Source organism: Falco cherrug, chromosome 1, assembly GCF_023634085.1.
Source record: "Falco cherrug isolate bFalChe1 chromosome 1, bFalChe1.pri, whole genome shotgun sequence".
NCBI lineage: Eukaryota > Metazoa > Chordata > Aves > Falconiformes > Falconidae > Falco > Falco cherrug.
In genome coordinates, this window is record NC_073697.1 from 47,366,438 (window position 1) to 47,391,448 (window position 25,011).

At 37.3% G+C, this 25,011-nt stretch overlaps 1 protein-coding gene across 9 annotated transcripts in view; it reads left to right on the forward strand.

The window, feature by feature from the left end:
• The window catches only part of NSD2 (nuclear receptor binding SET domain protein 2), a 102,507-nt gene that overhangs the window by 70,013 nt on the left and 7,483 nt on the right, over window positions 1–25,011 (forward strand). For 7 of the 9 annotated variants that reach the window (XM_055722333.1, XM_055722343.1, XM_055722363.1 and 4 more), the window contains 12 exons: window positions 306–424; window positions 3,545–3,626; window positions 4,638–4,762; window positions 17,719–17,850; window positions 18,885–19,008; window positions 20,013–20,213; window positions 20,895–21,074; window positions 22,110–22,266; window positions 23,000–23,205; window positions 23,642–23,745; window positions 24,000–24,269; window positions 24,365–24,481. In XM_055722333.1, the coding sequence (XP_055578308.1) occupies window positions 306–424; window positions 3,545–3,626; window positions 4,638–4,762; window positions 17,719–17,850; window positions 18,885–19,008; window positions 20,013–20,213; window positions 20,895–21,074; window positions 22,110–22,266; window positions 23,000–23,205; window positions 23,642–23,745; window positions 24,000–24,269; window positions 24,365–24,481 (1,817 nt within the window). Of the gene's footprint in view, window positions 1–305; window positions 425–3,544; window positions 3,627–4,637; window positions 4,763–17,718; window positions 17,851–18,884; window positions 19,009–20,012; window positions 20,214–20,894; window positions 21,075–22,109; window positions 22,267–22,999; window positions 23,206–23,641; window positions 23,746–23,999; window positions 24,270–24,364; window positions 24,482–25,011 lie in introns of those variants that run through there. The other 2 variants (XM_055722370.1, XM_055722375.1) reach the window with 2 other exon arrangements.

The following is a 25,011-nucleotide window of genomic DNA, read 5'->3' on the forward strand; positions in this document are numbered from 1 at the left end:
AGTCTGACAATATGAAACAAATGTTGGGCAGTAGTATTCAGATCTTAAACTAGTGCTTATGCAGGTAGACTCATCTTTCTAAAATAAGACTATGAAGCAGTCAATTTGGATGTGTTCTAGAGTTAGTCTTCAGCACCAGAAACCAGACCTTAAGTATTAAGAGGTCATCAAACTGTGTTAATGTTTAACCGTGTTTTTAAAATAATGACTGAAAGAAAAGTAACTTAACTAGATCAGTTCAAAATAATTTGAAAGTGGGTTTTAGATTATTTTTCATGTAAGTTTCCCCCATCCCCCATCCCAAGGTAACTTACATGGAAATAAAAGAAACCAAAAAAAGAGGACAAAGGAACCTACAGAAGATTTTGAAGTTCAGGAAGCACCTAGGAAAAGACTCAGGATGGATAAACAGAATAATCGGAAGGTAATTATGTCATTGGTTTGTTTGGGTTGATTTATAGCAGCACCAATCACATTGCTGTAGTTAAGTTTGTCAGCATTTCCGTTTTCAGGATTAAAAAAGTAATGTCTGTATATCAAACCAAACTGTTGTAACTATTCAGAGATACATGTGAGCTTATGGGGGGGGGTTTCTTTGGTTTTGAGGATGGAGGTATGATAAGCTGCACTTGCTACTTAAACTGTGGTGGAAATGTATGCTCAGAAAACCTGTTTCCTGAAGGAATGTGCAGAGGCATGACCTTTCTGTGTTGTCATGCTTTGTAGTTCTTCTTCTTTGCTCCTGAAGTGGAGTTCAGAGATTTATACAAGAATGTGAAAGAAAAAAATCTTTAGTCAATACTTAATTGAGACAAAAGCAGGGGGAGAGACGAAAGCAAGTAAAGCAAAACAGGCAAACTCCTTTTCAAGAACTGGAAGCCTATAGAACATTTTAGAGTGGCATGCTGACCCATTTCTTAAGTTAGGAAACTGCAGTAAGTATTACAGTATATTTGTGGTGCAAACCACAGTGTCCTTTTCATTTAAGTTTGCCTGTGAGAATGAGATTTTTTCCTTACATAGGTCACTGAAACTGCATATGGATACAGCCCAAATCTTGTAGAGACTTAAGCGTAGGTTTATTTAGTCATGCATGTAGACCAGTGAACTTCCTGGGTTTTACTTGTGTGGAAAGCTTAGCTCACAAGTGTTTTCAGATATGTTATTATAGTATCATACTGTAGTGTATCGCATTGCAGACCTCATCTCAGGATTTTAGTGGTACAGCGATTAAACGAAACAACCTAATATGAGGAAAGGCAGTGGATTTATTTTTTAAATGAATTATGGAGGTTACATTTGTAGATACCAGTTTGTTTGGTAGGCTGGTTATTTTAGTACCTCTCTCAATATTGTGGATATTCAGACAGCTTGTTTAGAGTTCAGTATAAAAAATAAATAGAATTTCAGATAGTCAGACTTAATGAGCTTATTAGCAAGGGACAAAGATAATTCTTTGAGAAATGTTGTTACCTTTGCAGAAAGAAGGGCCAAAGCTGGCTTTTGCACTTCTTGCTCTAACAGATTAGTTGTTGAATATTCATCTGATCACTTGGTCCCTTTTTAAACTTGTCTTATTGATTTGAATTCACTACAATACACTAGATCCATGGAATAATTAAGTTGACTTATTGCAAGTAATTCCTGCTATGAAGTCCTTGTTTTGACTGTCCCTAAAGTTACTTCTTTACTGTCCCACCAGTATTCGTACAGTACAGTAGCCTACGTTATTACAAGTAGAATGAAAGGTGGTTGCAGTATATAGTTCATGCAGACGAGGTTCTGGTATCTTTGATGCAGTGATGCAGATGTGAATGCTAACAGAAAATAAATACATAAAAGAGATTAATGGTTCCCATAAGATACATACCACTAATAACACTGACTTAGTAATGTGCATTTTAAAAGTGTTGTTCTCTATCTGATCCATTTATCAGAACGAGTTACAAGGAATCTGGTGTATGTAAGTATTAGGTAATTTGGAAACTCTAAATGCATATAGCAGTGTTTGTGCTTCTGTCCACAGAAGGGTCAGATACTGTAGAATGGTTGCTTTGCAGGTTCTTGTATGAATTATCTCTTAGTCTTTTTCCTGCCTTCACCAGCCCAGGGTACTTCTAGCTGTATGTGCCGCTGCTTCATAAAACATTTAGTGAATGACAGTGAAAATGTCCATGTAATGATTCAAAAAAGCAAACACTAACCATACACCTTCCTTCTGCTATTCTCAGTTTACCTGCAGGCTTCTGTTACAGTCATTTTGGATAGGAGGAGCTTTAATGTTTTGGGTTTTTTTCCATGATGTTTTACTTCTTGCATGAGAGTTGTGCATTATCCACTCCTTTTTGTCCTTAATTCTTATTTATGAAATCTGAATGTTTTTGCACAAACTAAGTCATAAATACCCATATGAAAATTTTGAAAAACTGATTTGTTCATTGGTGCTTTCATGATGTATATAAAAATGCACATTAGCAAATGGGGGTTCTGTAAAGCACGCTTTAAATTTAAGAGTGAACTATATTGTACGTTTTCTTTCATTTTTACACAGAACCGTAACCATAATCTTACAAAACTGATACTGGGAGCCTCCAGTGGCGCTAGTGGTAGGGCATCTTAGTCTACTTAGAAGTCAGTAAAAGCACAGTGTAGCACATCTGTAGTACAGTAGTCATTGATACTTATTTTTACAAAGTAAACCGGTTCTCTGGCCTTTGAGGTGTTCACCTACACATCTTTTGTAAAACTGAATGTCAGATGAATTTGAAAAAGTATGTAAAACCTTCTGTTCAATAGAATTATTCTTACAAATCAGGTGAGCATTTGTTAAGCGTTCTCAGCTACAATGGAGTGACTTAGTACTAGAATTAATTTTGTAACATACAAGAAGAAAAAAATAATGGCATGTATAAGGAACAGTGTCTGATTTTGACAAAGCTTTAACAAAAATTTCCCCAGGTTTTGGCCTAAAGTTTTAATGATAAATTCTCAATCTGGAGCAAATTCATGTGTTGTTTATGCTCCCTTGAAAATAGTGTTTTTATTTTGGAAATGCTGAAACAATCTTAACCATAGTAATTTAAAAAATGGCACTGCTATAAGTTGTGGAGTTGAAAGCAAGCCTCTCTGAGACTTAAAATTCTGCACAGGGTTTATTCTTAAATTTATATACTGATTCTGCAGTTTACCTTTAATAATTAAAGGTTTTAAGTTGACCAGTTTAGACGAAGAATAGTAAGGATAATTTACATGTTTCGTGTTCATTTAGAGCTCCCATTTTTGATATGCTGAGTTTGGGATGGATAAGTGGGATGCTGGAATACTGTGTTCTTTAATTTTTCTCATTTGTTTATGGGTTTGTACCCTGTGCTGTGAATGAGTTTTTAAAATCACTTAAATGGGGCTAGCTTAACTACATTAGCATTCAGATATTTGTAAAGACACTTTCTTTTTAATAACATAAATCCAGAAGTAATTGCCAGTTTTATCCAACCACTCATAAATTAGGAGTTTTTTTATTTTTTCATATTTTTTTTTGTGACAGAGGGAGACAAGCAATGACAAAACAGCAAAAACAAACTCTTCTAAGGTCACAGAAACCTCCTCTTCACAAAAGAACCAGTCAGGTAATGTGGTCAGAATAAGTTTTAATGTAACTTTTTCAAGTAAATAATTTTAAAATAAACAGGTTGTCTGAGGCAGCCGGCTAAATTTTGCTGACATAATAACCAGTTATAGCCACTATGCCACAGATGGGGGGGGGGAGCATGCCCTCTTCCTTAACTACCACCAGTTTGCAACAGTATATACTTGAATGGAATTGTGTATTGCTGATTTAGAGCAGCAGTTCACAAGTTCACCGTTTGATGGCACCAAATTAAAGCTATTGCCCTGTGATCTTGGCGAGCAGTGATACAAATCCTACTGCTCCAGTTTTTCATTGTGCATTAGCCCAACAAAACAAGTGCAGTGACCATCAATGTAATCAGTTACTATGTGATTTTAGTCTTTTAAAATGATGCTTGATGGGAGGCAGCGTGGAGCACCAGAGGGAATTAGGAATAACCTTGGACCAGAATCCAAAACTTGTTAATTAATGATGCTCAAGTTTGAAGTAACTTCTGTAAGAGCATGTCTCTAGGTATTACAATGATATGCCAAAGACGAGTAAGCTTCTGCAAGTTCTGTGCAATGTAGAAGTGGTGACGTGCCATAGATAATGTCTGGTACCTGGCTCCTGTATATAACCATTCTCTTAACTAAGTGTTAGTGGTACTCAGGTTGTGGTGAGATCATATAGGCCTTCTAATGTTTATCTGAGGAGATAACTGTTACCTCTGCTTTAAAGAGGTTATAAGTCACAAGATACTTTTATTTTAATAGAAATGAGCCAAAAAAAATCGGGAAGACATTTTTTAGCCATTTGTAGTATATATTTGATTAATAGAAACTTCTTTATTTGTAAAATCAAGCCAAAACACATGGTTTCAGAAACTTCATGTTCTCTCAGCCCTACGTAGGTGCCCAGAAGACCTACTTAAATCATTCCTTTATCTGAAGGAGTATTTTAAATAGCTTCAGGGAGATAACATTTTAAAGTTCCAAACTTCACTTTGTAAACCAAAATTATTTTACAGCAACGAAAAATCTGTCTGATGCTTGTAAACCTCTGAAGAAGCGAAATCGGGCTTCAGCAGCAGAATCTTCAACTCTTGCTTTTAGCAAGAGTTCATCTCCTTCAGCTTCCTTAACTGAGAATGAGGTAAAAAAAAAGTGGTGTTTGCACACAGCCATTTAATTACAGAAATTTTCAGGTGTGAATCTTGTTTAAAAACAAAATCAAAGGCGAATTCTCTAACGTTGGTGCTCTAGACAAGTTACAGTTTTGGCCTCTGTGAAACCTGTTAATGTGTGCATTGCAAATTCATTTATTGTAATACGAACGTCTGATTTGGGGACGTCGAGATATTATTGTGGTTTTTAATGTATTTACCAACAAAGTTTTAGAATTGTAACCTTCTATTAGAGGCAAAGTAAATTGCCGGTGTGTTCTGTATTTTCTTCTACAGACTTTATGTAAGTGTACTACATTAGTTACATTATGTAACTCAATATCGTCATGTTGCCATAGCTTTTATATTGAAGCAACTTTCCTGATCCTCTGATCTAGAACTGGACACTTTTCTGAGCAGAGCCCCTTCAAGCTCAAATTAGTTTTCAGGCTAAGTGCTATTTCTCTGTGATGCAAATAGCTTCATTCCCAATAGAGCTAAACAGGCAGTGAAGGATGAATCTTTTTGATACTTACTAATCATAGTCTTACCTCTGCATATTTGGAACTGTAATTCTTCTCAATTGACATACAATAAATGAAATGTATGTACCAGAAGTGTGTTCATACAATCCATTAAACCATTCTCCGAGTCATCTACACTGTTAAAACCAATCAGCCAAAGAGTGGCAGCATGAGGGTGAAGTACGCATGCTGTTTTGCAGGTGGAATCAGAAATGTAGTTGGTAGGATTTAGTAAAATATCTATAGACAAACGGCTTCAAGCAGTTTGTGTTACAAAAGCTGTAGAGAAAGTACTTGCCTGCTAACAAGGGAGTAGGGCTTCCAGCTATCCTAGAGACTCATCTCCCCTAACAAATGCATGAGGTGCTTAGACACTATAATGAATGCAGTTAAAATATCTAGGCAATGTTCAGTACATGGTTTACATTTTGGGTGGGGAAAAAAGATTGCATGTTAATGGCTGTATATCCTACTGTAACTGGAAAAATATTTTAACAGAAAACCCTACTGAATTCTCCCTTTTGTAACCCAATGAAACAGGCAAAGGAAGTCCCACAGGAAATAATATCCATAGCAGCAGTCAAAGCAATATTTGTTCTCATTTTGTTCTCTGGATTAAGAGACTCCCATCTATTGACTTACCACAGCTTCTGCTGTGTTGGCTTTACTGCTGGGACTTGCTGTGTAATGGCTGTTTGTATTTGGGGCCATCTATTCAGCCAGGCCAGTTTAAAGAACATACGGTCTTTGTGGCTCTAAATAGTGTCTCTAAATGTTGTAATCTTGGGAGAAAGAATCTTCTGCTATATGGTGTTTATAAACTGAAATCTCCAGAAATCTTTCTCAACAAAAGACTAGGTTTTTTTTTTAATTTTCGGTTGTGACTTAATGGTTCACATGTAAAAAAGGGTATGGTTATATAGGCTGAGATGGAAATTTTTAAAACTTTAGCTCTTAATTTACTCAGTTACTGCTAAACAGCAGAAGATGTGAGAAAGTATCATACACTGCTTACAGAACACAGATACAAAAAACTAGAAAAGGAATTAATTGTTTTCAAGAGTGTAAAAGGTTTTAAAATATCAGAACAATCCCAATCGACATAACAGGAAATAACACCCTGTCAAATAACAGAGATTTTGCAGGGCTGGGTGCATCAGGGACTGGATTAGTGGGCTAGATCCTTAGATGGTTTAAAGCTATACTAACCTGAACCTATACCAACTAAGGACTGGACCCAGTTTCATATAATAATAAATACTTTTTGCCTTTAAATAAAACACAAATGTCAGGCATGTGTTTCTGAACTTACTATTGATTTATTCTACAAAACAAGGAAAGATGTAAATTTTGGATTGTGTGGGTGGCTTTAAAATTTTTTTCCCCTTTTGTATTATTATTTAGCACTTGTCTAAATGGTTAAATATGTGTGTGCCCTGAGAGCAGTCATCCAGAGAGGAACCTTCTCCAGAATGCTAAGGGAAAGAGTTTAAAAAATAAATACAATCATGCAATGATGAAAGCTGTGCACAGCTAATTGAATAGGATGTAATTCTGCTCAACATTAAATACATTTACTGTTTAACTTTTATATTTCTGTGTTCACTGTAATACTTCTAAATGTTGTTTAGATGCTCTCTTAACAAAGATAGAAAAAAATATGCATATTCCACAAGCACATACACCTCCACAAGCAATGCTAAGTGGATTCTGACCTTTTTTTCCCCTCTCCTTTCCCCGCACGCGCCCCCTGCCCCCCACCATTTGTGGACAGCTGGTTCCAGAATGGAACCTGGATACGACTTATTTGTCAAGGACTGTTGCTAGCTGCACACCTTTTAAATGTCAGTTCATTGCAACTAAGTTGTAGGAAAGGAGTGTTCAGTGTGAAGGGTGTGCTCAGGTTTTTTTGTTTGTTTGAAAGATGCATCTTATTTGACATTTTTAAAAAATATTTTGGATACTTTTTATTGTTATTGGGGGAATTTTTTAATGGGGTTTACTTGAAATACTGTAAAATTAGTCAAGGCCAAATTTTCAATTGATAGTTACTTTGGGTATGTAATGTACAGGGGAGAGAGACAGGTGGAGGTGTGCGCTACTGCCATAAGAACAAGCAAACATTTATAGACCTAACATATCAGGGATTAAAAGGTAGGCTTTCACTCCCTTCAAAAAATTGGGTTTTGAAGTCGTTTTAAGATGGATGGACAGAAACAGTAAGGTGTTTATACATGAATGAATAAATTTCATTTCTGCATTTAATCTTGAAACAAAAGACTTAATTTTACTTCTAGGCACTTGACATCAGTAATCATTTCCTCCAGTGCTTCATGTGAAATACGATTTTATTTAAAATCTAAATTCTTAATGAGCAACTGGTAGGGCCAGATGTGAGAAAGAAACTCAACACTTCAGAGTCTGCAAAAGCTCGGAGTAGTTTTTTACTGCCTCTGTAAGACTTGGTGTAACCATCCAAAATTCATGTTATTTGTGAGAAGAGATACAGGTGGTGTATTCTCATTTTTTACCTTGGCCCTCCACCTCCCAACAATGTAGTAGGTGCCAGTAAAGTGTAACCAGTATTTTTTTAATAAATAAAAAAGGCTTTACATTACCATTACTACTGGATTATTGGCACTTTGTGTGTTTGCATGAAACATACCTGCTTTAGCTGTTCAGTTTTTGTGGTTATCGGCTGGCTTCATTAAATTGGATGGATTTGTTGACAGTAGATAAGTATCGTAGTATTCTACAGAGTCTAGATACTGCTTCTGAACTTTGGCAAAGAAACTGTAATTTCTTTCTAAGAGAGGACAAAATAAAGAACATGTAATACTTTAAATTCTTAGCTAGCCTGTTATTCATCGTATCTTCATCAAGTATGAGCTGACCAGCAGACGGCAGTTTAAAGAAGCCTGTGAAAGATTTTGAAGGTGTTCCTTTTATCATAAGTTCCTTGTATCCTCCCTAGAGGGATTTCTTTTTTCTGTAACATCCAGTGTCAAAACAAGCTGGTTATAGCTACAACTTCTTGCATTTCTAAGGCATAATAATGCAAGTTATAATAATGCAAACCTGAAGTTTTGCTCTTTTTCTGCATATTAAACAGTGTAATTTTTTCACATTACCAATTTGAGGCAGATTTGGTTTAGCTGCATTTTTAAATGGGTATTAACATGTATACACAATGGAGAAAACATGCAATTCTTAAAAGGTAAGGTATTTAATCGAGAATGCAGTCATAAGACATGTGCAACTTGGAACAGAAAAGTATGTCAGCTCCATTTATTAACCCTAGAGTCTAGTTATCCTACAGTATACAACTGAAATATTCTAAGCACGCATACTGAAGGTAAAAATAACTGTCTTTGAGATCCTAAGAACAGGAAGGAAGAAAGGAATTCATGCTCTTTTAAACAAACTACTGCCCTAAAGAAAAAATAGTTGAAACTAGCCTTGCAGGTTGTTAAGCGAAATCAGTGTGCTTCTAGCATTTCATTCTAGCTTCCTAAGAAGATAATTTTCTCTTCAAAACAATACTTAAGGATAATTTAATATATAGTGCCACCTTAAATCCTCTGACTTAGCAGACAGTTCTTTGCTGTGTTTATTTCTTTATGCCTATAGATATTTTTCCCATCCCGTTTCAAAGCAGCAGTAAGCTGTCAGGGGTACGTTTTTGTGGAACACTGCGAGTAATTGTCTCTTGCTAAACCTCTGCTAAAGCCTCTAACAAATGAAATGACCTGCATTGCCCACCAGATCGTACAGTTTTGTTACATTGCTTCTACTTTGACATGGAAAAAAATTCTAGGCTTGGCTCTGTTCTTTGGCAGCACGTTCGGTGTAGAAAATTAAGTTTCTTCTGTAATTATTTTCATCCTGTGTATGACTTAGGCTTCAGAATGCAGAGAATCTGTTTACTGAATGTTTACCTGATGTAGGTTTTTATTCCACATCCCCTACCAAAGTATCATGAGTATCTGTAGGCAATTTTACAATGTTTTAAAGTGTTCTGATAGTTTTAATTAACTTTCCAGGCAAATTCAGAAATGCATAATATCCTTATCTGAAACGTCTTAACTCCTGCTAATAATAAAAATGAAACCTGTCCCAGGCCGTCTTTTTTTGCTATTATAGTACTGTGTACACTTGTGGCACCGCATACTTAAAGAATTTATCTAGTCTAGCAGTATGGGCCAAAATATCATTCTTCATTCAGTTCAGGAATTCTTATACTGAAATAAAGGAAATGTTAACTGTAACTCAATTGGCTCTGTCAGTTTTTCTGTCTCCGTGTGGGTGCACAATAGATTGTCTTTTGAATACAGCCTGATCTATTGTTTGTATGTTGCTTATTGACTTACTCTGATATGAATTGTGCTTAGATTAAAATAGCCCAACCCTCTAGCCACTGAGATTTTCTTAATAAGAAAAAAAAAAAAATATGCAGTTGGGGTTTGTCTGTGGAAAGACTAAAGAGTTTGCTTATCAGAACATGCATACTCAAAGCTTTGTAGAGAAAGCTCTTAGCCAGTCCAGACCACTTCCTCCTGGATGGCTGTGGTGTAGCAATCACTGCCTCTAAACTCAGGTCAGGAAGTCTGAGCTTGTAGCAGTGTCCTTAGTTTTAAGCAAGGTGGAACTTGATAGGCAACAGCATTCAGAAGTCATGGAAACATGCTTCTAAAATGCTTCTTAAAAGATGCAATGTATCTGTTAAAAGATAGCAGATGACCTGAGAGAGGATGCCACTTAAGCCAGTAAGTGTCTTAAGACAACTCTGAAAGAGTGGTAGGTCATTCTTTGTGGGCCCTTTTATTGATCCTGCTGTGGAGGTGACCAAACAAAAAAACCCAAAAGGAAATAATTTTCTGCATGCTTTTGTTTTCATTTTATATACCCCTAGCTTTAAAAGAAGCATACATAGTGGATTTTGTTTCCATTTGACGTTCTACAGCCAGGATTATAAACCAGGAGATGCTAGAGTAAAATAAGGGGAAGTGGGAGGGTTAACTTTTTTGGCTCTGGAGAAATTTGCCCTTTAAGTTGCTTTTTTAACTGCTTAAGCACAAGACAGAACACCACCGTTGTCTTGAATATGACTAAGACCAAAGCTTGTATTCTTAGTGCTTAAGAAGGGCTGTTAAGCAAGTATAACTAATATAAGAAATGTTTTTATAAGACTGAATGAGTTAATCAAGTGAGTTTTCTGAGGAAGAAATATTTTTAATGAAAATTGCACTTTGGTGTAGCTAGAGAAGTCTGAAAAGGTGTGGGACTGGTGGAGTAGTAACTGTTGGAGCCCATTCCAGTGTGGGCACCATAGATGCATAAATATTGGCAACTCTTTCACTCAAAATTTCCGAATTCCTTTTGAACCTTTAAACACTGGGCAGGGAAAGCTTGTCTGAATTGGATCTAGGAGAGGAGTCCCAGTGAAGCTGATAAGCCCAGAAGTGTGAATGTTGTTCCCTTTGCAATTGCTAACACACAGTGAGTGGTATTTGAAACTTGCTTCGTGCTCCATGAGGCATGAGTTTTTGCCTTAACAAGTACTGATGCTCTGGTCCTTTAGGACACCCTTTAGCTAAGAGTTACAGGGAAATAAAAGAGACCACAACACCCCTTCCCCACCCCCCAGAATAACACTGAGCCAGCAAAGATGCTTTTATGGATCATCTTTTAAAAATGGAAGACTTAATCCTAAGCCTAAAACAAAAAGCACATTTAATAGCCTGCTCAACAGCTGATTGAGAGCCAGTCTTGACAAGCAGAACAGCTGTATTTTATGTTCTTGCTGTAGTCACTTCTTAAATTCTCGGGCTGCAGACAGGATGAGTACAGCCATTTATTTTCAGATGTGGAGTTTCTGAATGTCTTTTTCCTTTTAATTACAGTATAACGTTTTTGCTGGCACTGGTATTTACTGTGATTTTGGAGCTGTCTGAAAGGAAGTAGAAAAATTTAAATGGAAATATTTTTTTTTTCCTCAAGTGGGTGACTGGATAGAGCAAATGTCCACTTAAATATTTCACATCAGCCTCACCTAGTTTGAAACACAACATCACTTGAATTTTAAATTCCAGACTACCCTTTCTTGTAATGCATATCAGTATTATTGAATGCCAAGTGAGTATATGTCAGTACCTATCTTTTTTTTAATAAGTGGAATTTCAACCATCCAGATGTGGAACTAACAATACCATTTGCAAAGTACACCCATGTGATTCTAGAAATATGCAAGCTGAGCGTACATACCAGCCTGCATCCAATTTTTTTTTTTTTTTTTTTTTTTAAAGCCAGAGGCACTGAAGATTTGGCTCGCATTTCTGCTGAGGCATGTGGCTGGGACTGGAATCAGGTACCTGGTTGCAAAAAATGCTTGAAAAATTGTTGTAGAATTGAACTCAGCATTTAGATGTACTGAACAGTGTGAGCAATGTTTATCCTTTCACCTTTAAATGCTTTTAATTTATGGTGCAGTGAACTATGCAGTTAACTGAAACTTGGTGTTGCAGCTGAGGAAAGTCTTGCAGTAGGGAAAACATTTGAGAAATTATTTTCTACACAATTACTTATGTCAAATAATTTTCCTGCCCACACCCCCCTTAACCCTTTTAGGAAGCTTCAATCAAAAGGCAAAATTAAGAATATAAACATATAAGCTCACAAGATCACATAGCTGACTCAATTTAATTCCTTTTAATAATCTAGTGTCTTAAGTATTATTTCAAATGTATGGAGTTGCATGTATTTCCTCCTCTTTTCTTAGTCTGCCCAACAGCCTCCATCAAAAACAACTTCTTAGTTACTCAGAGTAATCATGAGAAGGAAACCGTTATTGCACAAACAATCCTATGCACATTATATATCCTTTTTGCACAAAACGGGGAGTAGTAGTTCAGGCAGCAGTAAAAAACACTCAGTCTGATCCTTACATTTAGCAATTAAACAATTACCCAGTATTCAGTGTGGTTGCTGGTATAATCTGGCTTTATACGTCAAATACTGCAGCGTGCAAAGCATCTTCATTCAGTTAAAAATGTTGAAGATTGTTTTTATAAGCATTCCTATATAGTCTGTCTAAAAATAGATCAATGTTTGAAAGAATCCATTAAACACTTCCTTTGGTTATTGCAAACCGGGAGTTTGAGCGTATAGTTCAAAAGAAAATTAAAAATACTTTGGGGATAGAAAGTCTTGATGTGCTGATTCCCAGACTGTTGCGGGCTTGAGTAACGGTTGCAAAAAAAAAATTGTTGTCGGAAATGTATGGTCAAAATACCTTGAGATGAGTAGACCCAATCCTTAAACTAATGACACATTGCCACAATTTGTATCTTTTCATGTGTAAAAACATAATACTAAACCCAAAGAATTGAGAGAGATGCCAATATTTTGTGCCAATTTGACTCAGTAATGAGTGTTTTCCCAATAACAAAGCTCTAGAAAACTCAGAAGAATGCGGTAATTTGTCCTTACATGTTCCCATGGAGTCTTAACGTGTGAATAATAGTAATGAATAATAACTGGTACACATGGGAAAGGAAAGATTGCCTTGGGAGCCTGGCGGTAGATTTGTCGCTTCTGTGAGCAGCCCTATCCTGAACCTCACTGATCCCTGAAGTCAGTTCCGGGCCAGCTCAAATGAAGAGCAAAGCTCATGATTTGTTTTTAAGCCAGTTTTTTCTCTTCCTCTCACTTGTGTACGCAGATGCACAATTGCCAGTAGAAAGAGCTGCGTTTGATTTCTGAAATACCACCCAGCTGCTGAACGTTCAGGCAGTGCAGTGTGAAAGCCTCCACCGGCAAGTCCTTGCAAAATAATGTTGACATTCAGTAATGGAAGGAAATGGGAAGGAAAGCCTGATTGATGTGCAGAATGTAAAGTTTGATGCTGCTTGCAATGATACTAACTTCAGCAGAAGAAAAGTGTCTTCTGTGTTGCAGCATCGGTAATTGCTAATGAAAAGTGGAGGCGATTCCAGAGTTTGGGTGCAATTTCATTGCAGAAGCTTGTCACTTGCTGTGAGTCTGAACAGCCTCACCTTTTTCCCCCTAAATTTGCACCTTAAAGATAGTATTTTGTCTTTATGAGAAATAAGAAATTACTCAGTAAAACAGATTAAAAGAGCAAACCGGCAATTGCTACAAATTGCTAATTAACAGGTTTTGCCACTAATCTAAACGTTGATTACTTTGAACCTTGGCCTGAATATCAGAAGACTTAATTACATGCAATTTACTTTGCTAAGGGGATTATATTACAAAAGTAAGGACAAGACAAGCTCTGACATGATCACAAGGGAAAGATTTACATTTGTAACTCAACAATTAAAGAAAAAAGCCCCCAAAAACCTGTGCTGATTTTTATTGCGTGCCACGATTTGGGCACTTGTATGTGAACTATTAAACATTCCATGATGGAAAGTTGTGCTAAAAAACCACAAAAGCCTTATGTTTAATTTTAGAGATGTCTGTGTTTCATGTCAGCATGAGCCGATTTCCAGCAATCATCTTGTTAATGACTGTTTTAATCTAAAGGTATTTTTATTGTGCAACTCTGCTGTCCCCTTGGTGAATCAGAACCTTTTAGTGCCGCTGCAGCTTGTTTGGGGTACACATACAGTTTTCCCAAACATTTCATGCTCTACTTGTCTTTAGGTTGTGAGTCTTCTCTAAGAAGCGTTAGGTGAAGGGTGTCTCAGCCTCTTCTACACAGGCCTGAAGGAACAGGTGCTCATTTTACATCCCTGGTATTTCCATCGGGTATTCTGGAATAACTTCAGGAGCTCAGGTGTTGAATTCCAGCTCTCTTCATAGAGGGAGTTTTCCCAAAAGGTGGTTAGATAGACCAGGGGTTACTTGCAAAGAGAGATGGCTGGTACGGGGTCTTGCGCCTTCTGCGGGATAGAAGTAAGACGAAATTGGGGTCAAACTTCGTATTACCCTGAAGAAGTGCTTCCCTCTCTTATAACAGGGAACCTGCTAGCCTCCCCCTTTATTAGCCCCCTAAAATTAGAGGATACGAAAAGTCTCAGATGATTGTGGAGTGGGTATGAGCTGTGCATGAGTTACACGTGACGTGGCTGTTGGATATCACATAATATCAGTTGTATCATCACTAAACCTTTGGTAATGATAGCAGGGACCAAGAAACGCGTTCTGCAGCAGCAGCCTGCATCAGAAGTGTGTTGCTGAGCTTCTTAGGAACGTATTGATTCTTAGGAATTGCAACAGCCATAAGCAGGTATCCAGGCTTGTCTGTAGTGCAAAACTGATGGTTAATAGAGCATTTGATTTGCGAAGTGTATGAGGCTTCTGACAGCTGTAAAGGAGAGATCTTGAAAGATACTCTCAGTCTGGTAACTATACAATTGATGAACTGAAGTATTTTGTTCATGCTATGTGTGTTGGTATTCATGCTTGAAATCTGGCATTAATCTATAGGCGGGTGTAAATCGCCAAGTGTTCTGTGGAATGGGCTGATACAGTTTGGGCTTTGTGGTTGCATTTGTGATGTAGTTTTGTTCTTGCCAGCACTGCTCCTTTTTGGCTCAGTAACAGTTTAGTTTAAATGAAGGGCTGGTGCATTGATGTCGAGGCAGTAAGATCTCAGTTCTGTAGGAAAATGGCTGTTAACTGTGTTTCACAAGCGGCTGGGATTTTGTGACTTGTATTTAGGGGGTTTCTGAAAAACTGTCATCTGCCAGTAGGGTTATCTTTCCGTTTATAAGTCTGTATCCTTCATTTGAACGTTTTACAAGTATATAAACCAAAGAAGATCTGGGAAACCATTGCTTTGCAACAAACCTCATTCTCTTGTGACTGAGTAGATTTCTCACTGAATATGTTCTGTTTCTCTGCTCTGCTTTCAAAAGTAATGATCTGGGGGAAGAGGAGTACATCCTCAAGGGTGAGACTGTATAGCTTTTGCTGCTGGAAAGAAGATCGTCTTAACTTTTACGGTGTGCTGCATGAGCAGTTTTTCTCAGGGCTTTAGGTGTACTTTTTGGTGTGGGTAAGAGATGGAGGACAACCGTAGTGTCAAGTTATAATAAGACTGCTTGTTTTGTTTACAACATAGAAGAGTACTTCTTTTAGGAAAGATACAGATTTAAGACCTTCCAGTTTATTTTTTCTTTTTTTTTCTAAACATGACTAATTCTGGCTAGTTGAAACAGGAGCATAATGAGGCACTAAAAATGTTAGAGCAGTGCACTGCTTATAATACTTGATGTTTCTGTGGGAATAGTTTAAACAGAAATAAGCATGTGTGTAAGTTTACTTACATTGTAAGGGAAACTGTTCCTGTGTTTTTGCCAAACTACCACGCTACCTTTCTGTATCTGCCCCTTCCCAGCCAGGACTGGCTGCTCCTGGCCGAGCACTTAGGTTGCATTTGCAGTTTACTATTTCACAGCTCCTTCCAGGGGACTTCCTGGTGCCTGATCAAAGCAGTGATTTTACATGCAGTTTCGTTTAACCGCTTCTAAAACAGCCGGGCAGAATCTCCAAATTACTCCAGTTGTAGGAATATTCATAGGTGAAGCGTAGGTACGAGTCGCTTTGATAGTATGAATTTGCACAGAGGAAATGCATTTACACCCTTGCAAGTAATCTGCAAAAAAACAGGCAACCAACCAACAACTGCCAATCTGATCCAATTTGCAAAATATTTTTAGACATGGTCAAGGAAAGCAAATGTTAAATGGAGGAATGCAAGTTAGCTGGCAGCAACAGTGAGAAGTAATTGCTCAAAACCACTGTTCCTAAAGGGATTCCATAGAGTAATGCTAGGCCTGGTTCAGCTTTACATTTTTCTCTGATTTCAAAATAAATCAGTTCTAATAAATTTACACACATGACGTGAAGATTGGCCGATAGGGAGGTTGCACGTAGCTGTCTCCATTACTTGGTAAGCTGGACCGTTTTTAATAAAATGTGCTTTACTGTAGATAAATAAGAGATAGTATGTCTCAAACCAGAAAGCAAATTCTTCATATGAAGCAGAGTGTCTGTATCCTGGCAAACAGCTATGGGCAAAATGATCTCTTGAGTACCACGGCAATTTACAGTGACTTTCAGTGCTGTATTGAAAAGACTTAGGGAAATCCTTACACAGTGGAACAGAAGCGGTGAAGAAGAGTAGCATGTTGGTTTGATTTGGGTATTGTACTTACGAGACCTAATGGGCTATTGCTTCCAGCTTTCATGCCTGAATTTTCAACAGCCTTTTTAAAGTACAGATAAGTTTTAGAGAAAACCCACCAAAATTCCCTTGATGCTGGAAAAAGTTCCTTAGGCAGAAAATACGAGGGCATTCTGGCTTACCAAAAAGGATTGAAACGGGCTTAGTTGCAGCATGCTTCCACAAGAGGAAAATGTCTGCTTCCAAAGGCTTTTAATATAGCTGATATACCTGGAGAAATCATCATCAACTGTGAGTTGTGCTTAGACAACTCGAAAGGGACATGAGGCAGTATTTTTGATGGTATGTGTGATAACCGTTAGAACAAGCTTGAGAAGTGACAGGTTTCTCTCGTGATTCCAGATTGATGGAGAGCATCCAATTGGTGCTCTCCTGGAGAATGTACATAGTGAAACACAACTCACTGAGTACCCTCCGGGGGCAACAGTGTGAAATTCTGCATTTTCTGGTGTAACATGAGATAAAAATGACTCTGTTGTCCATTCCTCCCTGAATTCTATTGAACTGAAAACTGCCCAATATTTTGTTTTAAGTATGTTACTTAGGTTGGGGTGTTTTTTAGGTACATTGTGAATATTTTTAAATATCCTCCATCTTTAATATATCTAGATCTGTTATATAAGATTTCTCCCTAACAGCTCTATCTGTTGTAGTATTTTGAATTAATTATTGCCTATAATGTTCGTTAAACATATTCAGGGAGCCACTTTTTTTCTTTCTGCCTCTCTTCTATATACTGTTCCCACTTTCTTGGAGAGTATTTGGGTCGGAGGCTTTCATACGCAGCTTGAAGTTTACTGAGTTTCTTTCTAAAAATGAACTGTTACTCTCTCATAAAATACATATTCAGACTTTAATCAAAGGATTTGAAGGTATCCCTGTGTTACTGACTAGGCATTTCTAGCTAACTGTATTACAGAAATGACTATAAATAAAAAGCTCTATTACGAAGTTTTGGTGTTTTGTTTTGGCTGCTTTTGAGTTGCTGGGGATGATTGTTATATAGTCCTTTTGATGAGACTTCCACAAATGTATACTCTGGTATTAATTGAGCTTGTTTTTTAGAGGTGGGGGAAACCAAACTGAAAGAGTGTGCCTAAATCTGCTAGTTTGAACTGCAGCCTGTTTGCTTCCTTCAGATGATATTCTGTACAAAATTGACCACACGTGACTGCTTTCTCTAACATGTATGTTTAATCTTCAGATCTCCGATGGCCAAGGAGATGAGCGGTCAGAGTCTCCCTATGAAAGTGCTGATGAAACTCAGACTGAAGTGTCTATATCATCCAAAAAATCTGAGCGAGGAGCAGGAACAAAAAAAGAATATGTGTGTCAGGTGAGAGATGTTAGCTGGGGCAGTGAGCCGTGTTTTCTGAGGTTTCCTAGAAAAGGTCTTTTTAAATATGAAAATGACAATAATAGGCCAGAAACAGGCTTATCATGTGTGAGCGGTGAGGGTGCCATGGCAGTAAATGGCGTTCTTAATTCCTAGTTATTATTTTTTCTTGACCTCCAATAAGTGACTTAGCCTTTCTGCTTGAGTTTCCAGATCTCTATGATAAGCGTAATTTGTACCTCAGAATAAGCGCATGAGTGTTGCCAGGTAACTAGTTAAATGATTGAGAAGAGCTGCTCGCTTATCTGTTAATAAAGAGGGGGAAGTAAAACCCAGTGGGTTTTGTGCTACTGCAGCAGAGATTGCAGTGATGCATTGGTAGCTGCGTCTGTGTGGCAAGCTAATTGAAAGCAAAAAGCTTTCTCAAACTATTCTAGAGAGTGCTTAGATTATGAAATGACTACACAATACAAATGAACAGATGGAATTTGTTTTCACGAGACTGGGCAAGCAGTTATATTTCCATTTCTTGTACGTAGTCATGATGAGGTTATAGCCGTCTGTAAATGTTGGCTAATCCCTTAAATTCTGCCAGCATTATTGTTCGGTTCATTTTTAGTTATGCATGTGTCATTGCTAACCACTCAGACATACAAGTATCATTGTGCCACCTAGATTAATCTCCTTTTGCCAAGGAGGAGGAAAATAAGGATGCTTTTTAACCCTACTCAGATGCATCAGTGTGCTCAGGGAAAATTTCTTAAAGCTTTTTTTTCTTTTCCTTTTTTCTGTCAGATTATATTTACTCATGAACCGTGGTTCTATGAGTGGTATTTCTAGCGGTTTAATGACTCTTACCTGTTTCTACTGGAAGCCAGGGCATGTGATGATGCTTGTAAAATTATCTTTCACTTGTTAAATTTGGTTTCCACAACGGGAAAAGAGATTTTCAGGAGCAATATATGAAACGGAATAAACAGTTTTTTCCACATATGAATTTCTCTTTAACATTCAATGCCTTTGTGTTGTAAAAGCTGTGTGAAAAAACAGGTGATCTCCTACTGTGTGAAGGACTTTGCTATCGAGCTTTTCATGTAAGCTGCCTTGGCCTCTCTGGAAGACCAGCAGGAAAATTCATTTGTAGTGAATGTACATCAGGCAAGTTTGTCCCTTTCTATTAATTAAAAAAAAAAGTTGTAGTTTTCCCATAAGTTGTTCTAGGAAATCCTCCTGGACAGAGTATGTATCTTTGGAGAAACCATATTTATCCTTTGGTGCCTGACAGGGTGGGAATTCATATAGTACCATTAAGTGTGCCATGTTTTATAAAGCTCACTCTGTTTTCAGTGAGAACTGTCTTGTAACCTGGCTGATTTAGTCTGAATTCCATTGCCACCTTAACTGCACAATATTTGCTCTCTGAGTACAATTACAGATTCGATTTAGTCTGCCACAAAGAGTTAAGAAATCCTAGAAAACAGCAGCAAGTGAAACATTTTAAGTCCTTTTTCAGTCTGTCTATATCAATCTTCCGCTCTTCCTATTAAAAGACTACCTTACTGCTATTAATTTCATTTGCTTTTAATCCTATAATAACTGCTTGGAAGTTCTGAATCTCAAAACTTTACATAAAAGATTTGCGTTCTTGCTCATAAGCTTATTTCAGTACACACAGTAAACCTTGTTGGAACAAGGCTGCTTCAAAATAAAGGTGTTCCAAGCGGTCCAGAGATAAAATTAGAGGATGCTTGTCTTTGGTTTGTGGACCTGCTTCAAATTTCACAGGATCACAGACAACTCATTATCCTAGTTCACTGCTTTAAAAAAAAAAATTAAATTCACAGTCATCCCGGTGTACTGAGGCTTATAAATAAGAATGTAAAAGCAGATCGGTGAGCTTTGGGTGTTGTGTACAATTTTAACTGCAATGGGTTTGCATTGTAACTTCATTTTATATGTATCTGAGCAGATTAGTATTTACTGAAGAGTTAAAGTAAATAGACTTGCATCAAGTAAGAGGATTTGATCTGAGTTTGTTAAAAGAAAAATCCACAACAAAAGCAACTTCCTCATGCATAACAAAAACTCACAGCAGAAGCATTTTAAATTCACGTGTTTGGGTGAAAAATTAGTTACATTATTTGTATTACTTTTGCCATTAGGTGTGCATACCTGTTTTGTGTGTAAGGAGAGAAAGGCAGATGTGAAACGCTGCGTCGTATCCCATTGTGGAAAATTCTACCATGAAGCTTGTGTGAAAAAATTTCATCTTACTGTGTTTGAGAACAGGGGGTTTCGATGTCCTCTCCACAGCTGCCTGAGTTGTCATGTTAGTAACCCCTTACATCCACGAATTTCAAAAGGTAGTTTCATTTTACGTTTTTATGACTGATGAATTAAGTCTTTTTATGGTATATTAAGGTAAGGAATTTGCCCATTTAATAGCTGCTAGCTGTAATTTTTCAGGCATGCATACACTATTGATCAATTCAGAATTCTTTTAAAAACAATAATTGAACCATTTTTAGCCAACTTGAGTATTTACCTTGGTTGTGTTCTTTTTTTTAACTAGCTTTCAGTTATCTATAGCTAACCATGTTTTCTTCTCAAGAGAGAATGAGCTCTAGAATGCATATATGATGAGGAGAGACAGGCTGAGCAGAGCGAGGGCAAGACCTGTGAATGTACAAATACTGCGGCAAGGCTCGCGGAATGGGGAGACATTTGATTCTGTGCATATTTTTAGCTTTGGGCAACATCTGTAGACAAAATTGCGTGACTGAGGAAAGCTTGTCTACCCTGGTATGCATAATTAAAGCCTTCATGTTTAAATATTATCGTGCTTTAAACTCAGTGTAAGGTTTTTAAAAAAAACCCTTTGTTAATTCAGTATTGTTGCTAAATGCAAATATGCAGGCTTTGAAAACATAATTGATACATTTTTTTTGTGTATGTAGGCTCCCTCAGGCAGTACTACCGTTTTTTAGCTCAAATAATGAATCGGTTTTGTTCAAAAATAATGTGGCAGTATTCTGCTTTGCTAGGAAAGATGATGCGTTGTGTTCGCTGTCCTGTTGCATACCATGCTGGAGACGTTTGCATTGCCGCGGGATGTGCAGTCATCGCTTCCAACAGCATTGTTTGTACGAATCATTTCACTGCCATGAAAGGAAAAAGTCATCATGCGCATGTCAATGTGAGCTGGTGCTTTGTGTGTTCAAAAGGTAAACCGATGCAAAACTCTTCATAAATGCAGCATCAGAGCGTTTTAATCTTTAATTTAAATTTTATTTTACTAATATATTTATAGAAAATCATTAGAAATGTGGCATATTAAGTTAGGCTCTGTTAGGTATTGAAATAACTTCAGGTTGGCTTGTGCTGCTTCAAGTTTTTGAGTATCATTTTTTTGCAGATACCATTTGTTAAAGAATTTTTCTTGGACATTGTCCAGCAACCAGAAGCTTGATTTAATTCTTTACCAGAGACACGTCATGAGAAGTATCTCTGTGCTTTCCCCTGTGTTCAGTGTGCTGAAGCTTTTTCTTTATTGCTAATATGTAACATTAAAACGTAAATATTTTTAAGAGTTGCTTTTAGTTTAGCACAGACAGCAAACTGAATCAGTATTAGTTGTTGCTGGGAGAGCCACTAATTAACAGTGTTTTGTTTTACGTTGTAGAATAATTGTTTTTCTTATTGAGAACCACAGAATTCATAGTGCTGATTAAACTGTAGCCGTGAAATTTCACCTGATTTGGTAACAAATTAACGTGCAGCATAGCAGCTTTTAAGCTGTAGGTAACTTTCCACTTGATAATTCATGGAGCAAACTACCAACCTCATTCCCTCTCCCCCCAGGAAAAAAACCACAAGAGAAATCTGTTAAAATTTTGCAGACAGTGAAATATTAATATATAGTAAACTATGTTAACTATAATGTAGTCATTAAAGTAAAACAAAGTAATTATAATTTGTGGTACATTATTCTGGCTTTTTTATCACTAGCTTGCTTGTTATTTTGTATATATTTCTAATCCTAGTCTGTTAAGCATTCAAATTAGTAAGGACCTTTTGGTTTTTGTACACAACTAAACGATACGTATTTGTTGCAGGCCAGCATGTTTTAACCATTTATTTTCTAACTGAGCCTACCACATGTGTATTGCACTACTTTGAACCTGGTTGGGATGCAAAACTGTTATTTTTGTCTTGATGTTTCCAACCTTTTTTTTTTTTTTCACTCTCTCTCTCTGAAGGAGGAAGCTTGTTGTGCTGCGAGTCATGTCCTGCAGCGTTTCACCCAGACTGTTTAAACATTGAAATGCCAGATGGGAGCTGGTACTGCAATGACTGCAGGGCAGGGAAGAAGCTCCATTTCCAGGATATTATTTGGGTTAAACTGGGAAATTACAGGTCTGATTAATAGTTTTATTTTTTACAGTACAGGATCATACAGTTGGTTGCTTCTGTAGGCCAGCCTGGCTGCACATAGATTTCCCATTCCTCTGTGAAATAGGGACCCCATCTTCTTGCAAGGTTCAAGTTCATAGACTTGTAGCTTCACTGCTGCTCTGGGCCAAGGCATTACCCATACAGGACTCCTTGTGGTCTTCTGACATCTGTTTCCAGTGCATGAGTCTTCAACCCTTTTTGTTTCAGAGATCTCTTCAAATAATTAAGCTGGTATAATTTGTAATGGGCTAAATTACTGCCTTGCAGGCTGGGAGAGAAGTCACTCAGGTTGTCAGTGTTTTACACTTCATTGAGATTTGAGTGAGACAGAGGTGGGTGGGGTTTATCCCAGAAAGCATTAATAGCTATTATCAGCTGTCTCTTGATCTTTGACAGTTACAGTGATTGCAGGTCTTGTTAAAGATGATGTTATTGCTAACCAGATGCAAGGCGCTTCATGTGTATTTTTATCTTGCAGGCTGCAAAAGCGCCTCACAGATTTGAGCGTTGGGCTTTCCTTCTCTAGTCCTGTCTTCTCTCTTTGCCTAGCGAGTGGGGGGAGGAAAAGATTTTAAATCCACTTGGATCTTAGAAGTAATAATCAGTTACTGCTGTTTAGGGTGATTTTGTTAAACTGTTGCAGAAAGAGCTTGACTAAAATGCTGTATTTTTTTTATTTCTACGTCTGTGCTAGATGGTGGCCTGCAGAAGTTTGCCATCCGAAAAACGTTCCCCCAAATATCCAGAAAATGAAGCATGAAATCGGAGAATTTCCTGTGTTTTTCTTTGGTTCTAAGGATTACTATTGGACGCACCAAGCACGGGTGTTCCCTTACATGGAGGGAGACAGAGGGAGTAGATACCACGGGATCAAAGGAATTGGAAAAGTCTTCAAAAATGGTACGTAGCTAAAAGTAAACAAAAATTAATCTTGCGGTATGCATGCTTTACTTTCTTCACACATAGCCTTGGGTCTGGATTTGTACATTTGTTTTACAATATTGAATTAAAAAAATGTTTTGGTGTCCTGGGCAGTAGTCACTATTGCTGTGAATGAAAGCATTATTTTCATGGCTTGTAAAAGCCTAGCATCTAATGGGAGTGATTTCTCATGGTTTTTACTTTCTGGAAAGGAAATGGTGAGTCTAACTGGGAGACAAAAAGAGTAGAATTGATACATATGGTAAGAGCATTAACGCTCCAGAAACATTGTTTGCAAGAAAATTGAATGATGGGACTAGGAAGTAGAAGATGATTCTTTAACACACATGGGAAGTCAGCTTGGGGGAAGGAATCCTCTTTCTAGCCTTTCTGTTAATACAACAATCTTTTTTAGCTTTGCAAGAAGCTGAAGCTCGATTTCGAGAAATAAAGCTACAGCGAGAAGCCAAAGAAACCCAAGAAAGTGAACGTAAACCTCCACCGTACAAGCATATTAAGGTAAAGTTTGAGAAAATTCAGTGGATACTCAAAGGTCTAAGCCAGCGGTGGAGTGGAAGAGCTGAGTGGTGAGATGGGGAGGAGAGGGTACAATGATGTGCTGGTAATCATGCTTTTATAGTCATGATATGATGAAATTTTGCTTCCATTGGAACATCTAGTATTGCAAAACCAAATCAGTAACCACTGCAATAACTTAAAATAAATTCAAATGTTTTATAGTGATCTTTGAACTGTTTTGGTGTATTATTCAGGTCAATAAACCTTGTGGTAAAGTGCAGATATATACTGCTGACATTTCTGAGATTCCCAAGTGCAACTGCAAACCCACAGATGAAAACCCTTGTGGCTTTGACTCTGAGTGCCTAAATCGGATGCTGATGTACGAATGCCATCCACAAGTTTGTCCAGCTGGAGAACGGTGCCAAAACCAGTGCTTTACGAAACGTCAGTACCCTGAGACAAAGATCATCAAAACTGACGGCAAAGGGTGGGGTCTGGTTGCTAAGAGGGACATTAAAAAGGTATGAATCATTCTTGCCTGGCAAAGAATCGGTGACTTGTGATGTTGTTTGTGGGTTTGGTATATACTTTACTAGTGATACTTGGTATCTTTCAGGGAGAGTTTGTGAATGAGTATGTTGGTGAACTCATTGATGAAGAGGAATGTATGGCAAGAATCAAATATGCACATGAAAATGACATCACCCACTTCTATATGCTTACTATTGATAAGGTATAGTATTGTATATTTTTTCCCTTGTTTAATTATAACATTATTTTGATCTTTTTTCCTTCTGTTGATTACCTTGGTAGAGCACTCTGCTACCTTTGATGTTCTGCAGTTCCATGTATTCGCAATGTTGTACTTTCTGTGCCTGCTTGCTCCATTCTATATATATATAATGCATCTCATTAGTTCTAAGTGCGTAATGTAATAAAGTCTATAATTATTATATAATGTAATAAAGTCTATAATATATTAAGGTCTATAAATTGTGCTTTGTTGCTCGAAATCAATTACAGCAACGGTATTTATTTACCTAGTCTTAAAAGGAAGTATGAAGTTTCAGGAAATAGTAATGATACAGTTGAAAGAATTACTGTTAGCAATCCTTTTACTGAAATTTTAACCACAAAAAAATCTCACATGAGAATAGCATGGAATATAGTTGTGAGGCTGTGTCCTATATTGGGCATTTATTCTTTTTTGCTGCTATGCATAGTTTTCTTTGTTTATAGCAAAACTAGACTTGTGCTTTTGTA